Source organism: Pocillopora verrucosa, chromosome 4, assembly GCF_036669915.1.
Source record: "Pocillopora verrucosa isolate sample1 chromosome 4, ASM3666991v2, whole genome shotgun sequence".
In the NCBI taxonomy this organism is placed as follows: domain Eukaryota; kingdom Metazoa; phylum Cnidaria; class Anthozoa; order Scleractinia; family Pocilloporidae; genus Pocillopora; species Pocillopora verrucosa.
The window spans coordinates 2776953-2796893 of NC_089315.1; the positions used below are offsets into that span (position 1 = coordinate 2776953).

The 19941-nt window shown below is 37.6% G+C and overlaps 1 protein-coding gene and 2 pseudogenes across 1 annotated transcript; 1 reads left to right on the plus strand and 2 right to left on the minus strand.

Moving 5' to 3' along the window:
* The window catches only part of LOC131794442 (uncharacterized), a 37979-nt pseudogene extending 36254 nt beyond the window's left edge, over positions 1-1725 (minus strand).
* Positions 1726-3594: 1869 nt separating this feature from the next.
* On the minus strand, positions 3595-4904 carry LOC136280148 (leucine-rich repeat-containing protein 3C-like). The gene is made up of 3 exons (XM_066164849.1): positions 4831-4904; positions 4218-4289; positions 3595-3670 (listed from the first exon to the last, which is right to left on the minus strand). Exons 1-3 carry the CDS (start codon positions 4902-4904, stop codon positions 3595-3597), a joined length of 222 nt encoding a protein of 73 aa, XP_066020946.1.
* Positions 4905-14575: 9671 nt separating this feature from the next.
* Positions 14576-16613, plus strand: LOC136280149 (beta-2 adrenergic receptor-like; annotated as a pseudogene).
* Positions 16614-19941: the final 3328 nt, after the last annotated feature.

Sequence of the window (19941 nt, forward strand, 5' to 3'; positions counted from 1 at the left end):
TTTCGTTAAGTCACGCAGTTATTACGTAATGCTACTAAAATAGTTATTTTTTGAGCTTCTGGAATGTTCCAGAACACTTTGTGAATATATATAAAAGGACTCGCTTATGTAATAAAAGAAATTGTTGCCGTCAGGAGTGACCGACAGTTTAGAAAGCTATAACGCGAGAGAGAGAGCTACAGTAGAAGATTGCTAATTTCACGAATGAGCTTGGCTGTAGTGGGCTTAAGCAATTTTATCGAACATAAGTACCGTACTGCCTTCAGGAGTCGCTCCTTGTTAAGAATATCACTAGTTGTTTAATAAAGTAGCTGAGTTTGTAGGATTGTAGTGTTTTTCTATCGGTTGGATTATACCGTAACAATGATCAACGGTTTTTTCTTTCGTTTTCTATCCAATTCTTTTTTTGACATGGATACTTTTCTATATTACTTTCGCATTCTTTTCGCTCATCAAGAATTTTAATCTTAAGATTTTTTCTGAATGAATTTTTTCAAAGGTAAGGAGTATCGATGTTTCAACAAATGATACGCGATTATGCGACTTGAGTACAGTCTTAGCTGAGAATCGCGCCGATCGCTTAGGGCATGCGTGAAAGAAAAAAAAAATGATACAAAAGAAACCATTTAAGTGTTCTTGATGACATAAAAAACGACCCTCAAAAAATTTGTGGGGTTTAGAGTTCCTTTCCGAGAAAAATCATGTCTAAAAAAAGGAATTGACCTAATTTGGTAGAATGTTTCAAATTCTCTTGTCATACAAAACATTTTCTTAACCTTGCATTAGGAAAGTAGTTATTGGCACCATTTCAACTTTGCTCCTTACCGAATTCTTTGCCATTTTACCAGTTTTATGCAAGTATGTCTAAAAATACCCACCATCTTTGGAGATTTTTAAATTGATTCAAAGTGCCATCACCTATTGTCTCTAGCGCGTTTTTTTGAAGGTACCTATTAACCAGAATAAATAGAATTGAACTTATTCAGCCCAACTACAACAACAGCAATACCTACCTAAGAAAGGGAGGGGGGGGGGGGGGGGGAGGGAGGAGGTTGAATTTAATTTTCTTTTACATATTTGATAGATCTCATTATCACGGCGGGTCCAATATTTCACTAAAAAAAGTACGCGAACTGTAAGAGGTGCCGCCTGTAGTTTGGATCCTAAGCACAATGAAGGATTTATTTGTCCACAGAATAAGTGGGGTCTGTGAAGATATTCATTTTAAACTCGCATTACCCTGTAGTAGGCAAAAAATGATAATGCACATCCAATGTACTTACAAGTTATTGAGACGATCCGTGAGTCCCTCCACTGTGCCCTTGTGTATACGAGTCAGCTTATTGGAGGAAAGATCACTGAAAACGGACAAATTTAAAACAGTAATCCGGTGCCGCTTTTTCCAGGTTGATTTCATCACAAATGAATCTGCCTGCCATGGTTCGAGGTCAAGGATGTGTGTGACGAGTGCTCATGAAGTGTTCGCATTACAAAACCTAGCACCAGACCTCTTTACCTTGTTGAAATTATGCACGTTTGGTAAAGTTTTGTGTTCACTTTTACTTGCGGAAAGGGAAATTGTTTACCTCTCCAATAATGCCAAGTCTTATGCTCAAATGACATAAAAAAGGAAAAAAAACGTTGAAACACTACTTACAGAAATTGTAGGTATCGCATTGCTCGAAAAGTTCCATTGTCGATGTTTGCCAAGTTGCAACTAGCCATGGAACTACAAAAGTTGTATGAAAAAAGACAGCGTTGTAGAGAAAATTAAGTAAGACTGATATTCAAATACTTTAAATGAACTTTAAAAGAATGTTGCAAGGGTTCTCCGTTTTTGCTGACTTTGAGAAATTTTTCAGAAACTCAGGTTTTTTTTTTAATAAAGGAACGGTCCTTGTCTTCTTGGGAAGTATACGAAGGGAGTAACCATAATGAGACAAAAAAAGAGGAACATTCCTATACATTTTTTTTTAATACGAGTTTCTGTCAGGCCAAAATCAAAAGTGATGGCTGTAGTTTATCCCTTGACAATTCGTAGATTAATCAGTGAAAACGATTTTTCTCTTATATATCGTAACAATGGGTGGTTATGAGGTAATTAATCGTGTTAGAAAAACAGGATTAATGATTCGTTATCGTTTGCCTCACGATCTGGCCAACGTTTCTACGAATACTTTTTTTCAACAGCTGTGATTGGCACTCGATTTGCAGACTTCCGACGTTCCACGAGCACCTACTCGTCCGGCAGCGAAAACCGCTCGATTTGATAAGGAAAAAAGTTCATTGACTGCGATTACTATTTTTACGCGCACAGAGTTTAAGGGGCAATTCAGAGAAGACTCTGCAGAAATTCCAGGAGCAGAGTAGACATCGATCAGAATGGCTGCATCATAACGCACCACAACGAATCACAGCAGAGTATAATGTTTCATGACCAAACGCTTAAACAATCGACATCGTCGACTGAGTAAAACTAAACGTGTTCGGATGAAACGTTAGGATCCATTTCGATAGTGACTACATCATGAAACTAACGTTCAGTATAATACTTCTTATTAGTTACTAATTTATGGAGCCACTGAACTTACAGATATGTCATATTCTCAAACCCAAGGAAAATATCTGATGGCAAGGATGGTCCAAGTGGATTTCCATCAAGATCTCTGTAAAAATGAACCGTTTGAAGTAAGTAGCAACTATCTGGTGAATGCATTTAAGGTGATATGACGTTTAAATTTTTCTTTTTTAATAAGCTATGGTGGACGATATTGCAAGGCAATTCAAATGACTTTGATCGAATGAGGAGGAATTATAACTTAATATCTACAATGATTATATTCTCAAAGCATTCAATTATGTTTGTGTGATTTTTAAATCATCTTAAAACATGGCACTTACAGTTTCTGAAGCTGCGTTAATCCTTTAAGAATGACCTTCGCATCAACAATTGATAGTAAGTTGTCACTGATTTTCCTACAAAAGTGCAAGATTTAACATCAACTTATAAGTGTTCAGCAGTTGGCTAAAACAATTCACGCAGCCTTGTTTCTGGCTTCGTTTGTTACAGGCATCCAAATATCTATCCACGGATTTTATAAAACTGAATATAACCAATTCATCATCATTTCATTTTTTAGAGAGTTTGAAGAATATAAGCTTTAAGCAACATTTTGCCAATCAATCTAGATGTACTTTGATTCTGTGACAAACGGCTTTCATAAACGTATTTCACCAACCAAAACTCACAAAGAAGAAACGCCTTCTGGAAGGTAAAAACTTCCTGAAATTGAGTTCTTGTAAATATTTCTGGGAAGAAAATGAAAGCAAATGTCGTCAAATAGAGGCGGACTGATTCCCTGGAAACAATTTACATCATTATATTTCTAAAGAATAATGATAATAACAGTTAATTTTGATTAGTTAATTTGAAAGAGTTATGGTAAACTCTACAGGGACGATAATTTTCACGACCAGCTAATAACGATGGAAATGGAAAATATTGATTGGAAATACTTTTCTACTCGAAACAATTTTTACAACACGATGCAAACTTATTGTTTGATTTAAATCATTAGGAATTTAAGAATTCCCTTACATTAATTCCAGTTTCTTCATATTCCGGAAAGTGTTTCGAGGAATGTGTCGCAGTAAATTATTTGACAAGTCCCTGGAAAAATGGAAAGAATTCATGAAAAAAGAAATTTATTAATGCTTCCCAGATTAGGCATACAATTTTTTCTAAAAGCGAAATGTTCCTCTTATACATGATTACTTGCGCTTTCCTGTTTTATTTATCATTAGGAAGACGCTGTTAGTATCCTAATGATCAATTACTTATAAAATGGTCGAAATCTATCAGGTCATAGATAGTGAATAAAATATTGAACCATGCATTCAAGAGTATTTATAAATAACTTGAAATCAGATAGCTGAATCAAAGACATCCCAAAACCTTTTTCAAACTTTTTTCACCACCATGATTAATTTTTCCTTTAAATATGCCATCAGGAGCCCATTTCTCGTCATGGGCTCCTGATGCCAGACATGATACGGACGATACGTCTGCCCTGCCATCAAGCTTCCCTTAGATACACACAGACAGAATTACAATATAATGGTTAAATTGCTTACTTCTTTCTCGATCTAATATGAAATACATGCTTTTGACATTTTCTGAGAATTCGCAGTTTTTTTCTTTTTCATTTACTACTTACAATTTCTTTAAAACAGTCAGGTTCCTGAAGACGTCTTCTGTAATCGAGCTCAAGGAACAACTTGAAAGATCTCTGGGATAACAGATTTGATTATTAATATAGACTACAAGCAGTCTTTGCTTTCGGCGTACTCCGTTGCGCGAGTATAGAAAAGACAGCGCAAAAAGAAATTATATTATGTTTTGCATTCCGAGCGGGACTCTAAGAGTGAGGCTCATTAACACGCTCTCAGAACACAGCACGGCCATTTTTTTCTTTGGGTTAGGTCGGTAAGGGTCAGGGTTTGACTTGCCCTACGGACCTCGCCAAAAAGGATGAACTGCTCGTAGTCTACAATTAATAAGTATGACAATGACAAGAAATTTGAATTCTAAAGACAGTAGGTTAATTACAGCAGCAAGTACGTGCAACTCGTATTATCCGCATTAAACTATACTAAAGAATAGCATCATTCGTCTTACTCGAAATACTTGAAGATGACGGACCATGATTCAACGCCGAGAAGGAGAACAAACTTTGCAATAAAAGAAATGGGCGGAAGAGATCAAGAGGTGTAAAAAGCACACGATAACAGGCCTTGAAGAAAGAGGAGTGAGTTTTCTTTATCACTTACAGTTCCACTGTATTGCTTGGGATTCCAGTCGGAATGTATCCATGAACTTGACATTTCACTTTTACCCGGGTCATACCAAAGTTGGTACACTGACAGATTTTTTTGCTGCAAACGTCACTCGCGCATGGTTTTACAAAACATAAGACCAAGATGACTTGTATCAGACCAATAGACGTCATTACCGTGGCCTTAGCAGTCTGATAGAAATGAAATGAACAGATAATATTTCGATCTCAAAATAACTAATAAATAAAATATGCTCTCATATAGACTACAGTCACATACAACGATTTCCAGCCCTGAGAAGAGCTGAAATAAAACACGTGTCTGAAAAAATACTATGTCTTTTCACGCGTATTTGATATCGCTAATCAGCTGCGGACACTTCACTCGCCTTTCGCACCACTCGGTCAGGTTGATGAATGAACGACAAAGCTTTTAACATTCTCAATCCATGGTTGTTTGTCGAAATTTCCTCGGATTATGGCTGTTAAAACACTGAAAAATCCGTATCGCTTACAGACATTGACATTCAAAGTTTCCTTGAAGCGAAAGAACTACCAAGATACGGAAAGAAAACCCGAAAGGTAGGAATTCAGAGGCTTTGGTGATTGTTGCAGAAACCCACTGCGTTAAAGAAAATTTTTGCGGAGCGCTGGTTCGACAATCAATAGAAAGTTATCTTTTCGATTTCTTGCTTATATTTACGATCCACACAACCGCCAAACTTTCTACATTCAAACGTTACCAAATCTTCTGTTACATGATAGTGACTCTATTTATCTGCCATTGCAACGGAAATACACGCCGAAACTACGTCAAACCAAGATTAGCATAACTATTTGTCCCTCGCCTCCATGTAAACAGGCCCTAAGGAGCTACTAATGTAAAAGTCCTCATGTACCACATGGCCGTGCATCCATAACATCACGACGTATGCAGTTTCTCTAGCTTCACCTGGAGGTTGCAATCGAGTTTAGCCGCGAGGTTTGGTGACTTTTAAGATTATTTTTCCGTGCATGTAGCTCTTTCAAGCGACGAAATTAGTCATAATTGGCGATGCGAATTATGACTGACTTCAACTGAGGCTTTGCGACGCTAGGGACTCTATATATCGTTATCGGCTCTCGCTGGTTTAGACGACGGTTTTGTCGCGTTTGAAAGTGCCGTCACGAAAAAACAGCATCGTTCAATGAGAGATTTTGATTTTAAAATCGCACAATTTCAAAATTACTAATTTTTTTTACACAAATCTACGCAATTTTCTTACTGTGAATTCTAGTATACAACGTAGAAGCATGCTGAATGGTTTGTTTTTCGCTCACAAGTGGAAATTTACAATTCTCTGAAAAAGCATTTGGTCTCGAAATATTTGCTGCGCCGTGAGTAATTCTTGCCCTTCTCACCTAAGACTCACCTAAATATCCCTCACAGCTAGCTACTGACCTCTTCGATGAATATTTGTGAAGTCTTACAATTTCCTTCCTCTTATAATCCTTTTCAAAGGAACCGTTCTTTTGTCCTCTCGTAATTCCTGAATTAATTATCTTTCAACAAAGGTATCGAAAGCGGATCATGGATACAATAGAATTCAATTTAGAGAATTAGTGATTTGAGGGCTAATATTGGCTTGAAGAAATTAAAACGGTTGATCGTAAATGTCTTGCTCTCTAGTTGTTAATTTTTTTGGTTTTTGACGGGCGATGCTTCAGTCCGTGCCTTTCAGATATCGGTTGAACATATTTTCACTATCTGAGTGAACTGCTGACAAAGGCACACGCATCAGCCATACACAAGAACAGACAAGAATGTTCAATGTAGTGGGTCATTGAGGTTAATTACTTAAAAACTGCAATCCTTATCACAAAAGTTCATAGCTTCCAATGAACCGGAAGGCTCAAAATATAACCCTCATTTGCAAGTCGAAAAATAACAGTAATCAGACATAGTTTGAAGCTACACTGGTTTGCAGATTTAATGAATGTAACCGAAGAAGTTACAATTCATAGACCCAACGTTTCGACACTCCTGTCTAGTGCCTTCATCAGGGGTGATCTAAACGCTGCAACAAGAGGTCCTTTTATATGATCACTAATTAGCGGCCTTTTTTCTGACGAGGTGTAAATAGGCGTCAGGAAGCAGACCGCCATCGTCACGATTTAAAGGAGCGTGGGCGGAGTTAATGTGCCAAGCCTCCAAACAAAGGCGCTGGTGGTAACGCCGATTAGTAGTGATAATTTTAGAATTATCCCACCCAATTGTATGGTTGGTTAGGCAAGTATGCTCCGATAAAGCTGAATTTTCCTTTTTGCAAAGAAAAACCGCTTTTTGGTGCTCTTTTAACCGTGTACCAAACTGGCGTTTGGTCTGTCCGATGTATTCGTTATCACAGTCATTGCAAGGAATAGAATAAATGGCGTCGGTTCGTTGTTCTTTCGTGACAGGATCCTTAGGTTTGGCGAAAATATGCCCCAAAGTCTGAAAAGGTTTTTGAGCAACTTTAACGTTGTGGCTATTCAAAATTCTCTTGATGGGTTCAGTAACACCCTGTATGTAAGGAATAACAGCAAAACCAGTCGCTGGTTCCCTTTCATCAAGAGCGTTACTATTTGTAACTGGTTTTTGGCAGTTACGAAGAAAAGTTTTTGTATAGCCATTTGCCTTTAGGACATTGGAAACATATTTCCTCTCCTCAGCCTTCGAATCGAGTGATGATGGTAGACAATCAGCCCTCCTAAGTAAAGTTTTGGCTACAGACTTTTTATGGCAAATAGGATGGTGAGAATCGATTTCTGGTTATCTTGCGAGAATTTTGTCGCCTGTTGTTGGGAATACTGATTACACTGTCAAAAATTCCTGCGAATTTACGGATTTCATAAGAGATAAAACTCTTGACGCTTGTGAAGAATTAGTATCTTTCGACGTTGTTTCGCTCTTCACTAAAATCCCAGTTGATCTTGCCGTTAAGGTTGCGGAGGAAAGACTCAGAGAAGATGCTTCCCTAGGACAAAGAACTTCTTTGCCTGTGGAGGATATTATTCATCTGCTGTCTTTTTGCCTCAAAACCACGCAATTTACATATAACGGCACATACTATCAACAAGTTTTTGGTACAGCTATGGGTTCGCCTGTTTCTGCTGTCATTGCTAACATGGTAATGGAAGACGTGGAACAAAGGGCCTTAGCCACTTCACCGGTTAAACCCTTTTTCTGGAAACGATATGTCGATGATGTTATTTCTGCGGTATCCGGAAATGAAGCGGAGCGCCTCTTGTCGCATTTGAATTCAGTAGAGCCGTCGATCCAATTCACCCTTGAACGTGAAAAGGATAGACATTTGCCCTTTCTTGATTTAAATGTGTCTAGAGAGGTTCAGGGTAATTTAGAGACAAGTGTCTATCGTAAACCCACCCACACCGACAAATACCTCGCTTTCGATTCTCACCATCCTATTTGCCATAAAAAGTCTGTAGCCAAAACTTTACTTAGGAGGGCTGATTGTCTACCATCATCACTCGATTCGAAGGCTGAGGAGAGGAAATATGTTTCCAATGTCCTAAAGGCAAATGGCTATACAAAAACTTTTCTTCGTAACTGCCAAAAACCAGTTACAAATAGTAACGCTCTTGATGAAAGGGAACCAGCGACTGGTTTTGCTGTTATTCCTTACATACAGGGTGTTACTGAACCCATCAAGAGAATTTTGAATAGCCACAACGTTAAAGTTGCTCAAAAACCTTTTCAGACTTTGGGGCATATTTTCGCCAAACCTAAGGATCCTGTCACGAAAGAACAACGAACCGACGCCATTTATTCTATTCCTTGCAATGACTGTGATAACGAATACATCGGACAGACCAAACGCCAGTTTGGTACACGGTTAAAAGAGCACCAAAAAGCGGTTTTTCTTTGCAAAAAGGAAAATTCAGCTTTATCGGAGCATACTTGCCTAACCAACCATACAATTGGGTGGGATAATTCTAAAATTATCACTACTAATCGGCGTTACCACCAGCGCCTTTGTTTGGAGGCTTGGCACATTAACTCCGCCCACGCTCCTTTAAATCGTGACGATGGCGGTCTGCTTCCTGACGCCTATTTACACCTCGTCAGAAAAAAGGCCGCTAATTAGTGATCATATAAAAGGACCTCTTGTTGCAGCGTTTAGATCACCCCTGATGAAGGCACTAGACAGGAGTGTCGAAACGTTGGGTCTATGAATTGTAACTTCTTCGGTTACATTCATTAAATCTGCAAACCAGTGTAGCTTCAAACTATGTCTGATTGTCCACCTGGTTGCCGTGTGAACTTTAATATATAATAACAGTAATGTATATGGCCAAATTACAATGGTTACGCCCTCTGCCTTTCATTAGTGATGATTTCATCGACATATTAGCATGAGTGAGGTTTCGAAACAGAAGGCAACTCAAGTTATATAGATGCTTTTATTGCGTCTCAATAACTTTCTCGCCAGGAAAATCCTTGGGTTGAAAGCATTTCCATGAACTTATTTACAATTAGTTATTTTCACTTCGTCAATGATTTGGTTCGGTTTCAAGTACTCTCAACTCGAGAATACTTAGACACATTTTGAGTTAAATTTTTAACAACACTGAACATGTTATGGGGAGTAATTTTTATAGACAAGAAACGTAAGCTCTATTTCAGCATTGCTCACAGCACTAATTGGTGAAAATGTAATTCCTGTTTAAGCCTTCGTCACCCGTCATTGCTTTTGCGTCCGGTCAGGTTTTTTGTCGGAATGATTAAAAATAGTCTGGTTTCGAGAGTTGAAAAATGGTACTTGAACGACACACATCTTTATCACGATAAGCGAGAAGGAAGACTAGAAGCAAAGTAAACAAACACAAGTGAACTTTTAAGCGAAAAATTTCAACTTCTAAAGAAAGAATTCCATTCCTAAAACGTCTGGGACAATTTGTATGCAAGTGTGGAGGCGTATCAGTCTCTCTTGGTAAGTTACAGATAATGTCAGAAAATGAAATTGTAATACTGCTCGTTACAATTTTGTGACATACCTCGCTTCCATCTCAGTACTTAAGCTTCTCTATGCAGTCTAATTTTCGTATTATCACATTTACAATTAAGAAAAGATAGCAGTAATAGAGACAGTTTTTGGCGTGCAATAAACAAACGAAATGGCGACCTTTGTTGCTAAGAATAGTGGTGGGGTTAAAATGAAGCCAATGATAATCTTAAAAGAGTTTTTTTTTCTTCGTTTTAGTTTCAACAAGCGGCGCCAGCGACTGGTAGGCATGCAAGGATTCACACTGAATTAACAGAACAACCTTCGTTTTTCATAAAATTGTAATTTACAATCCTTGAACTTAAAAACAATCCGAAGATTCATTGAAAATATCACTTACTGCGAAGCGCTCAGAGTTTACTGATGTTCGAAAGCTTTTTCTGTTATGACGTGAGATTGAGGACAAAATCGATCATTACGTTTCGTACCGTGTGTTTTTCCTGCGTGAAGCGACAAAAGATGCCGGCGACTGACGAAATTACAAGTTAACACGAAAATCAAATAACACCTAAACAAACAATTTTAGCTACCGATTTTCAGTGAATTTTTAAAGAACAATTTTCTTTTAAGTCTCAAAACAATTTGGAGATTCAAATTACATACCACGTACTATAATGCGAAAGTTATACACTACAAAATTGATAAATAGGCCTGAAATGAAATTCTATCTTGTTATTGATTATACGTTGCCTAGCACGTGACTAAAATCTACCTAGGCGGAGATCCAAAATGACGGTGGCAGTCTTGGCTTAGTTATATCACTAAAAACTCGTTCCCGTTTGTCTCATTTGATAAAGAGGGAATAGTTAATGTTTCCATTAAGACAGTATTGCCTTGATTTTCTAATATTTACAATGATAGACAGTAAATTTCACTTTTCACCCACATTTACTTCCAACCTTTTCTTTTGAACCAGAAACAAAAATGATATACGTTTAAAACACATGACATCATCCACCCTTGTCAAATGTAATAGCATGATCATTTCAATTGTAATGCCTTCTTATCCCAACGTTACTTTGTTTCTCTGCTACATTAGCGAACACTGAACTACTGCTCGCACTCTAGATATGACAATCAACCACAAAATTCCCTAAACCAGATAACATTAACCATAATCCAAAAAATCATGTGTCAATTCAGTTTCTTCACAGAGCACTTTGATTTGCTCCTTTGGGAGCAGTGTTTCAGAGAGGGTAACAAACAGTCATCAAAAAGTCCACGTTTAATTCTCAAGTTTCTACTCGCATACATATTTAAAATCTAAACTACTAATTAATCGTTTTACTGCCAGCTATTGGTTGAGAAAGGCGATGATGATTTCGATCAGTCACCTACGACGAACTATTGCTTTGAGCTTGCTGATTTTTTTCATCAGTGAAACAACGGGATATCCCTCGGGAATTGAAATTATAAATGCATCATTTTGTGGTGAGTGTCTCTCTTTTGATTTATTTTCAATCCTCTTTCAAAGATATTCCGCCTACAAAAGCTGCTCAGCAATTATTACAAAATGTTACTAGAAATCGAGTGGGAAATAAAAAAAAATGATAATTGTTCATAGGAGAAAAATAATGATTACTTTTCTTACTTACAACTACCTTGAAAGTGAAGACAGGTACATTTGGCCAAGCGTGGATGAGATTTTAGATGTGAAATTCATGCAATTCATGAGGTGATAAATGAATAAAGAAAAACTGAGCGTTACAAGGAAAATTCTCCTCTCTTGATTAATCGACTACTTTTAAGGCCTTTAAGGATCTTTCCAATTTCAATTTTTCTGTTTGTATTCATTATTCCCGATTTCCGATTCCCTGGTTTTATAATTCATTCTCCATTCTTAATCTTTTATTCTCGATTCAAAATAATTTCCGTTTCCCTTTCCATCACCCCCCGCCTATTTTAATAAAACCAGCTGCGGATAAGACCATTTTTTGAAAAGTCAAAACTTTTTCTCGACAAAATGTAAAGAACCTGGCCATCGTAATGTTCTATACATTACTGTTTCAAAGCTTTTCGTGGGCCAGGAAATGTTAACGTTAGAAAGATGGGAACTGAAAGATAAGTCATTATTTATTGCTTGTTGGGAGGTTGGGTAGTGTGTACCTGATCCCCCTTAAGGCTCTGTAGTATTCTTATCATCTCTTCTCATTAGCAATTCTCTACAGTCCCCCCTTTATACGCCTTTAGCGACGACTGATCCCCCGTCCCCTCCCGTGTGATCCCGCCTAAAAACCTTCCACCCCAGGCCCAAAAGTATGGAGAAATAAGAATCACATCAGCCATTGACTAACTAGTGACTGATCTGCAAACTGTGTTTTTTTTTTCTTTTTCTAGAAACCATTAAGGATTATATGTTTATGTGCAAAGTTAAATTCCCAAAGCGTCAAAATAGCATTGAAACTCAGGTCTATTGTTGCATTCTTTTTTAGGAAAGTATGATAAGCCTCCAACGTTTAAAATTTCTCATTGGCCTTTCATTCCCACTGGTGTTCTTGTCAATTTTAGTGTAACATTTACACCAGTTAAGTTGATGTCAATTGAACATGCAGGTGTTATTATGTTTCTTGTCTTTTTTTTTTAATCAAAAACTATATTGTAAAAACTGGGAAGGAGGAGAGGCTTATGAAATTCCAAGGCTTCCAGACGGGGGTTAATCAGAGGAGAAGCTTTTCGGAGGTGGGGAGGGGGTAGGGGATGCACAACTGATATAGCCCATATTGTATGACTTCCTTTATTACACAAGGTTCTTCTTGTCTCTTTCTTACTGATACTTGCTTCTAATAGTGGTAGATGTTCTTGAAGCGATAGCGCAATACGAGTTGGTCTCAGACGGCAAAGTTATCGTCAGGGACAGGGACGACGGTGTTTGCATTTCTTCCCCAGATCTGTGCAGCTTACCTGCTGGTGGTAAGTCTCCAAAAGGAGTTAAAAAAAAAACAAAAACAAAAACAAAGCAAAAACAAAACAAAACAAAACAAAACAAAACAAAACGAAACGAAACGAAACGAAACGAAACGAAACAAAACAAACCAAAAAAAACAAAACAAAGCAAAACAAAACAAAACAAAAACAAAACAAAGACAAAAACGGGTAAAAGGGTTAAAAAAAAATTTTTGCACACATAAGTCATCTTACATTTTCAAACATTTCGAAAGCTTACCGAGTATTCCGCTCAACGGACTGTATCGAAATAATAGATCCTGCCCTTTAAAAAATTCCAGACCAAACTCAAGGAAGCGTTTTCCATCAACTGTGAAAAACCCAATAATCAATTCAATCAAAAAGTCTATCATACCAATCTCACATTTTCGCGTTAATAATTGTTTATATTACATAGGTTCCTTTTCTCCTATATCTCTGTGATCGTAGTCATGCATATCTGTCGAGATTAGAGTAAATTTAAATAGCTTCTTTTTCCAAATAATTTTTAACCAAAGAAGGTGCGAGCTGAGACACATCGAGACGTGTTTGAAAAATCAAAAAATGTCTATTATCTCTCCGAATTGCATTCTTGACGATCTCGAACAGGTAGCTTCGAATGCCAAAAAGAAAAAAAAAACAGACAACAACAACAAACAAAAAGAAAAAATAAATAGCATTAAAGTATTCAGGCAATCTATTATCATTGATTATTTATCGATCTTATATATTGCTCTTGGCGGTGTCTCTCATTTTGACTGACCTTGCCTGATTTTTGCTATTATTATTATTTTTTGTCTTCTAGAAACCAAAGTGTGGGTTAGATCTGAAAAATTTCCGTCCATTCCTCCATTTTTCAAGGTAACAATCAATTAACGCAGCCCTGTCAGCTCACGGGTTTCAGTGCTTTTGATTCCTATCTGATTGCCCAGACGTTATTGTAGCCTTTTCTCCCTTCCTAGATTTGTTCCGGTTTGTTCCGCATAATGATGCGCCTACACATTTTCAATGAAATTGAAGCCGAACTCTCTTGTAGGCACTCATTCTATTGGCTCCAAAATCAGCTCTTTTAAGGTTTTAAAATTCGTTAGCTACCAACCAGGCCTAAAGATATCCCCGGCGATACATTGGTTCTATAAACTGAGTCAAAACTGAAAATCAGCCTTTGTGAAGAGTTTCTTCAGCTGACATTTCAATCGTCAGCCTATCTCTCTGAGTAAGGACAAACGTTTAAAACATCAGCTTTGAAAACTCTTTACGGTGGCCAGTTTACATTATCAAATTAAATCTCTTGATAAACCCTGATTATCCTTCTACGTTAATTTAGACATTCTGCTTTCACTCTATTCTTCAATCTATTATAGAATCAAACCTAGAAGGGAAGAGTTCAACTTTTCAATGAAAACAACATAATGTTTCTCTGTGGTGAAGTTGTTGGGAAGGTACGCTAGAAGACGAACACGAGTTAAGACTCAAGAGAAAGACGAGAAGCATGAGGGAAAGTAATTCGCTTAAGCAGGAGAATACATTAAAAGAGTTGTACGCGTCTTGCAACCCCTGAGATTGTAAAACAAGGTTTCAAAATCTAACGTCAATCATTAAAGATAACTCCACTAATTTTGAGTAAACTCATGGATTAAATTTTTGAGGTGAGGGAATCGACTCATGAATTAAACAGCGTGGAATCTAAAACAGGCAGCAAAAACAGGCAACAGTCAAGAGAGCGGATCAATTCGCGTGAAAAAATGGTAAACTATAGCAGAAGTTACTTAGATGGTGCTCCGCACATGGTGCTCCCTTGGAAAGTCTGACAGTTCAAACAGAGATGTAGATAGAGATACGAGAGCAATTATCTGAGTGTTTTAGTAATTTGTTCTGGTGAGTTGCATAGCGTATTTAATACCAAGCCATTGACCGAAAAAACTTCTTGAAATATCAGTTATCACTGAGAAGTTTCTTGCACAAAAGCAAATCTCAAAACCAAAAATCTACCTATCTTTCCAGCCTGTGCTTTTGTTCATCTAACACTCAGCTGCCTTTATTTTTTCTTCTCAGTAAATAATACTTTTATAGCTCACTATGTCCCGAATTTCAAAGAAAAAAGGAACCTTTCGTGACAAAACATCATCCATATTCGCTGCATACGGCCGTTTGTTGCTGATAAAATAAAAGGGGAAGGCTCTGTGCTTTTGAGTGCTTTTTTAAGCTCTAAATGATGTAATTTCAATCTTAAAAACCTGAAACAAAAGGAATAAAGCGAGTTGCACTACAGGGCTCAGTATTAAAGAAAACTTTAAATTCATCGATCATTAACGCTTAGACGAAAATCCTGTTCACTGCTTTTGAGTTGTAAGTAGGAGCACGACTGTCCCTCAAGAACAAGTGGTTGGAGTTTAAATAAGGATAGAAATCACCCAGAACTTAGTTTGCTTACTTTGTGTGTTGAGAGTAACCTGAAAAAGCCTGAAGCGATCTACACGTTGTGTGTATGAACTTGCAAAAAAATGAATAAAAAAACGAATATTCTATGAAAGGTAAACTAACAGGAACTACATTTGCATTTACCTTTGACTTCGAAAGGAACCGGACATAAATTCGTTAACAACAAGAGTTGTGAAATTTCATTGTACGTGCATGTCTCTAGGTATCTTTTCTTTTCCTTCGGTCAAAATCTCGAATGAAGTCTGACTTTAGAGTTTTCTTTATCGTAGTTGTATCAGCCAATTTATATTTTCCATCAACAGACATGGATATAAAAATGTTGTCACTGTAAAACTTTTTTAGGCTTTCTGTGAGCATAAAACATATTGTTAAACGATATGACAGCTCCACTCCGCCATAACGTCTAGCTGACGTTTTCAATATCAGCGTAGATACCAAAATAGCTCCAATAGTGGCATACATCACGAAATCAAATAAACCCCACCGATGAAACAAAAACACCTTGTCTGGATTCAACTCTCTCTCAAGAGCTGTCCAGCTTCAAGCTTTTACCAACACTACATGATTATCTTCTTGCCATCTGCATTGTCAATCCCGTGCTAGCGCTGCTAGTCTTAGCAATACTGGGGAATAACCTCGTACTGGTAGTTATCCCTAAATTCTCTGCTCTCCGAATTGTCTTCAATATATTCATTTTCCCGTTGGCTCTTATCGACATTTTGGTCGGTTTAGTTGTTCAACTAGTCTTTGTGGTTTACATTGCTGGCAACAATCAACCTGGTTTACTACTGCAGTTCTCTCGTTATCTATATACACAGATAATTTGAGCAGGATTGTCGCTGACAACGCTCAGCCTGATTGCCTTAGTTCTTTGCAACTGTCTATTCCCCTCAACTACACAACTGCATAAAAAAAAAAAAGAAAAAAACTTAGCTTTTAGCAATCGTCGCCACAGTCTGAGCTGTCAGTGGCTAATCTTTAATGTTATATACAGAGCATTGAAGGTATAAATCACCTTTTTTTTTTCTCCAATTACTTTCGTTCACATTGGATTCAGCCTCGCGAGAAAAATCGCATCATATTTCAAGACATAAGAGGTAACAAGGCGTCACGAACGACAAATTCACACGCGCAAATTAAGTCAACGTAGAGATTCACGCGCGTAACAATGAAAGCTGTTCCACGCAACAGCTGCAAACGCTGAAAATACGTAAGTCGCTGATGTGCTTTGTGATTCTTTTCTTGTGGCAACCTTAGCCCCCTAGCTGACAAGGTGATTGAAAATAGTGCATTGTATCATATCTGTTACACCCTCTAGCCTAGACTGACACTCCTCAATTCATCCCTAAACCCATTTCTTTACTGCTAGCGACGTAAGCTCGTTATAAAAGGGGCAAAATATTTACCCTCCACTGGGTTTATCAGTCAACGAGGTAATGGACAGAAAAGATTCATCAGACACAGTTCCTTAAAAAGAGAGGAAGAACAAGTCTGGATCTGTAAACTTAAAACTCTGCCGCCGAGTGATCTGCTTTAAAGCGAAGGATTGAACTAGATCTAGAGACTATTTGCAGCTGTCAGCAAATTTTGTACCGCCAGAAGCACAAAAAAAAAGCGAAATGAAGAGTTTTGTCTAAGTAGTTAAAGTCGAAAAATGTGTAAGTTCTTTGTCCAAATACTGATCTGAAATTGAATATTTTAAGAGCTAATGGCACCAGCATCAAACAAACAGCGGCAAGTCACCCAAATTTGTTTTCACTCCTACTGTCATTTTTGTAGCCCAATATGTTCTAATAATTTTGGTGTAGTGTTTTTGTAAAAATTTAATTTAGTTTTTGAGAAATAATTTTTTTCGTTCGACCGCTCAAATATGCAAATTTTCACCGTGAATATTACCCGAGTTGTGTGACCTCATGTGACGAATGTACTAGACCTACGGTATTTCTGTGAACATAATCCTTTGTTTTAGCATCTAAACTTAATCCCCTGAAGCTGGCAAAGAGATATTTATTTTTTGGTGAATATTTTTGTCCGACATTCTTTTCCTATGTCGAAAAGTAGCATAAAAAAAAAGACAATTTTTTAACAATGACCGATATGACAAAATCTACTGAGCTTCAAGCTTTTAAAAGACCAAAAGATGGTTATTAAGTTACTGTAAAAATTTCAATGTATATTTGTGTTGTTCTATCTTGAGACGAACTCGAAGTCCGGCAAAGTTTTCTTGATAGCGACTATGAAATATCCATGGTGCGCCTACTTGTCGCCACCGTTAACTGGCATAAATCACTACAATTTGCAAAAAAATCTAACATAACACTCTAACCTTGTTTATTTATGATTTTATTAGTTGTTTCGATGATCACGTTAACTATGCTCTACCACATTCTAGCCAGGTTTGAGTTCCAGTTTATATATCTTCTCTATCATATTATATCAGTTGCGTGACAAGCGTGACACAGAAATTCAAAGATGAATCAACCTCTGAAATACCAAGAGATGCGTTTTTTTCCTCTTTGCATGACATCTAGAAAAACCTTTCAGGAATTACTGCATTCAGAAAACTAAAATACCCAGATCCATCAATAATTCATTTGTCGGCTGAAGTCAAAGTATGGTTACAATAGTCAATTTAATTGACAAGCTACATAGTGATTTAGCTAACTGATCTGTTTTATTAGCGTCTCATCTTACATGCTAAACTGGAGATTTTCTGTTTAGTTTAATCGTTCGCTGGTGGAACTTGTGGGTTTAGTTATCCAGAAGACCAAGTCGTTCCCTTGCGTGATTGTTAAAAAAAAAAAATAGTCACTTGCGGAGTTGCAAGTTTTCAGATCCAGAACATGAAGTTGATCTTGTATTGTCGCGTGCCGGTGTCCCAGCGGATTTGGACCCCCCTAGATTTGGACCCCCCGGTCCAAATCCGCCAGCGGATATGGACCCCCTGGTCCAAATCCGCCAGCGGATATGGACCCCCGGTCCAAATCCGCTAGCGGATATGGACCCCCCAACTGGACCCCAACAAAACTGAGTGAGTCAGTGTCGTTAATGCATACGAACTGGCATCCTGTCGGATGTTTCTTTTGACCAAGGGAAAATGGGCAATAATTTAGTTTAATGTCTGGAGAGAGGTCGATTAAGAACCTTTTCTGCGATAGTCGAACACCGCTAGATTCAATAACAGACAAACTTGTGACACTAATTTATTTTGTCATTGTTCAATGCCCGAGTGTTGGGACGACATGGTACAGTGCGAGTTGTGCTAGGAAAGGTTACACATGAGCTGCGAGGGATTTAAGACTGTCCTAGAGGGAGAGTGGCTCTGTATTGTCTGCAGATTGCCAGACTCTAGATGTCTTCGTAATTGTTAAGGTATTATTTCGGATCCCTCAACAGTTAATAATCGTTAAAATTAGAAAATAAGATTGATTTCGATGTAATAGTCTCCACTTTTGTTAAGACGTTTACGTTTATGTTGATTTGCATCTGAAAATAAGCTGAGAGTTCCAATAGTTCAGAATAGAAACATTTTTACTTATCATAGGCTTTACGAACGACTCGTAATACGAGTAGTTTCTTCGTTCTTGTTCAAAAACTGCTTAATGTTATTATTTTAGAAAATAAGACTGAGTTATTTTTGTGACTGGACGCAATAGTCTCCACTATTGTTATGACGTTTCGTACCAATGTTTATTCGCATCAGAAGAAGCAAAGATTTATTGTAACAATTTCAATAGTTCGAATGCAGTAGTTTGTTTACATCTAATTCTTGCGTACACTGTACGACTCGCTACAGTGAATGCGGTAGAATTTGAACGAAATGGCTGTTTTGTTTTTTTTTACCTTTATTGAGGAAATATTGTGTTGTGATCGAAAAGAACATCGACAAAAAAGCTTGCAAATAGAATTAGTTACCAAATATGATACAAAGGATGCTTAAAAGGAAAGTTTGGTTTGGGGGGTCCATATCCGCTGTGACACCGGCATCTCAGTGGAGACGCCAAAAGATATCGATGATTTTACAAATTGCCCCACTCACAAATCAAATCTCGGTGTTGGGTGGAATCGTTGTTCCAATAGCAGATGTAGGGTGCCACAAGAAATGTCCGGCCATGGTAAAGGTAGGGTTGAGTCGATTCCAAAAGCTGATAAGGGAATAGGCGAGCGTGTATCACAGATATTACTCAAGATGTCTGGAAAATTCGTACAATCGTTCTTCGGTAAGTAGGCTACTTACCACCGTGAGCAAAATTACGCGTGACGTCAGACTGAAGTTTCGATTGAGAGTTGGTCAATAGGCTACCAAAAATTCAGACAAAGGCGGAGTTTTCTGAACTAATGTCTGAACTCTTTGTTGGCTTTCCGCCGTCCGGAGGGACGCTTAGTCATTCACGGTGAAAATTTGCATATTTGAGCGGCCGAACGAAAAAAGGCATTTCTCGAAAACTAAAATATATCTTCAAAAAAAAAATAAAATAAACACCACAATTATTAGAACATATTGGGCTGCAAAATATGAAAGTAGGAGAGAAAACGAATTTTGGGTGACTTGCCACAAAATTTCAAATTTGTTCGATGGATGCTGACTTCCTCTCTTAAGATCGGTTTTAAAAAATGACAGACTCGTGTTGTGATGTGGAATACTTCAGAAACAGTTTTACAAAAAGAGCAAAGCCCTGCCTATTTAACATCCATGG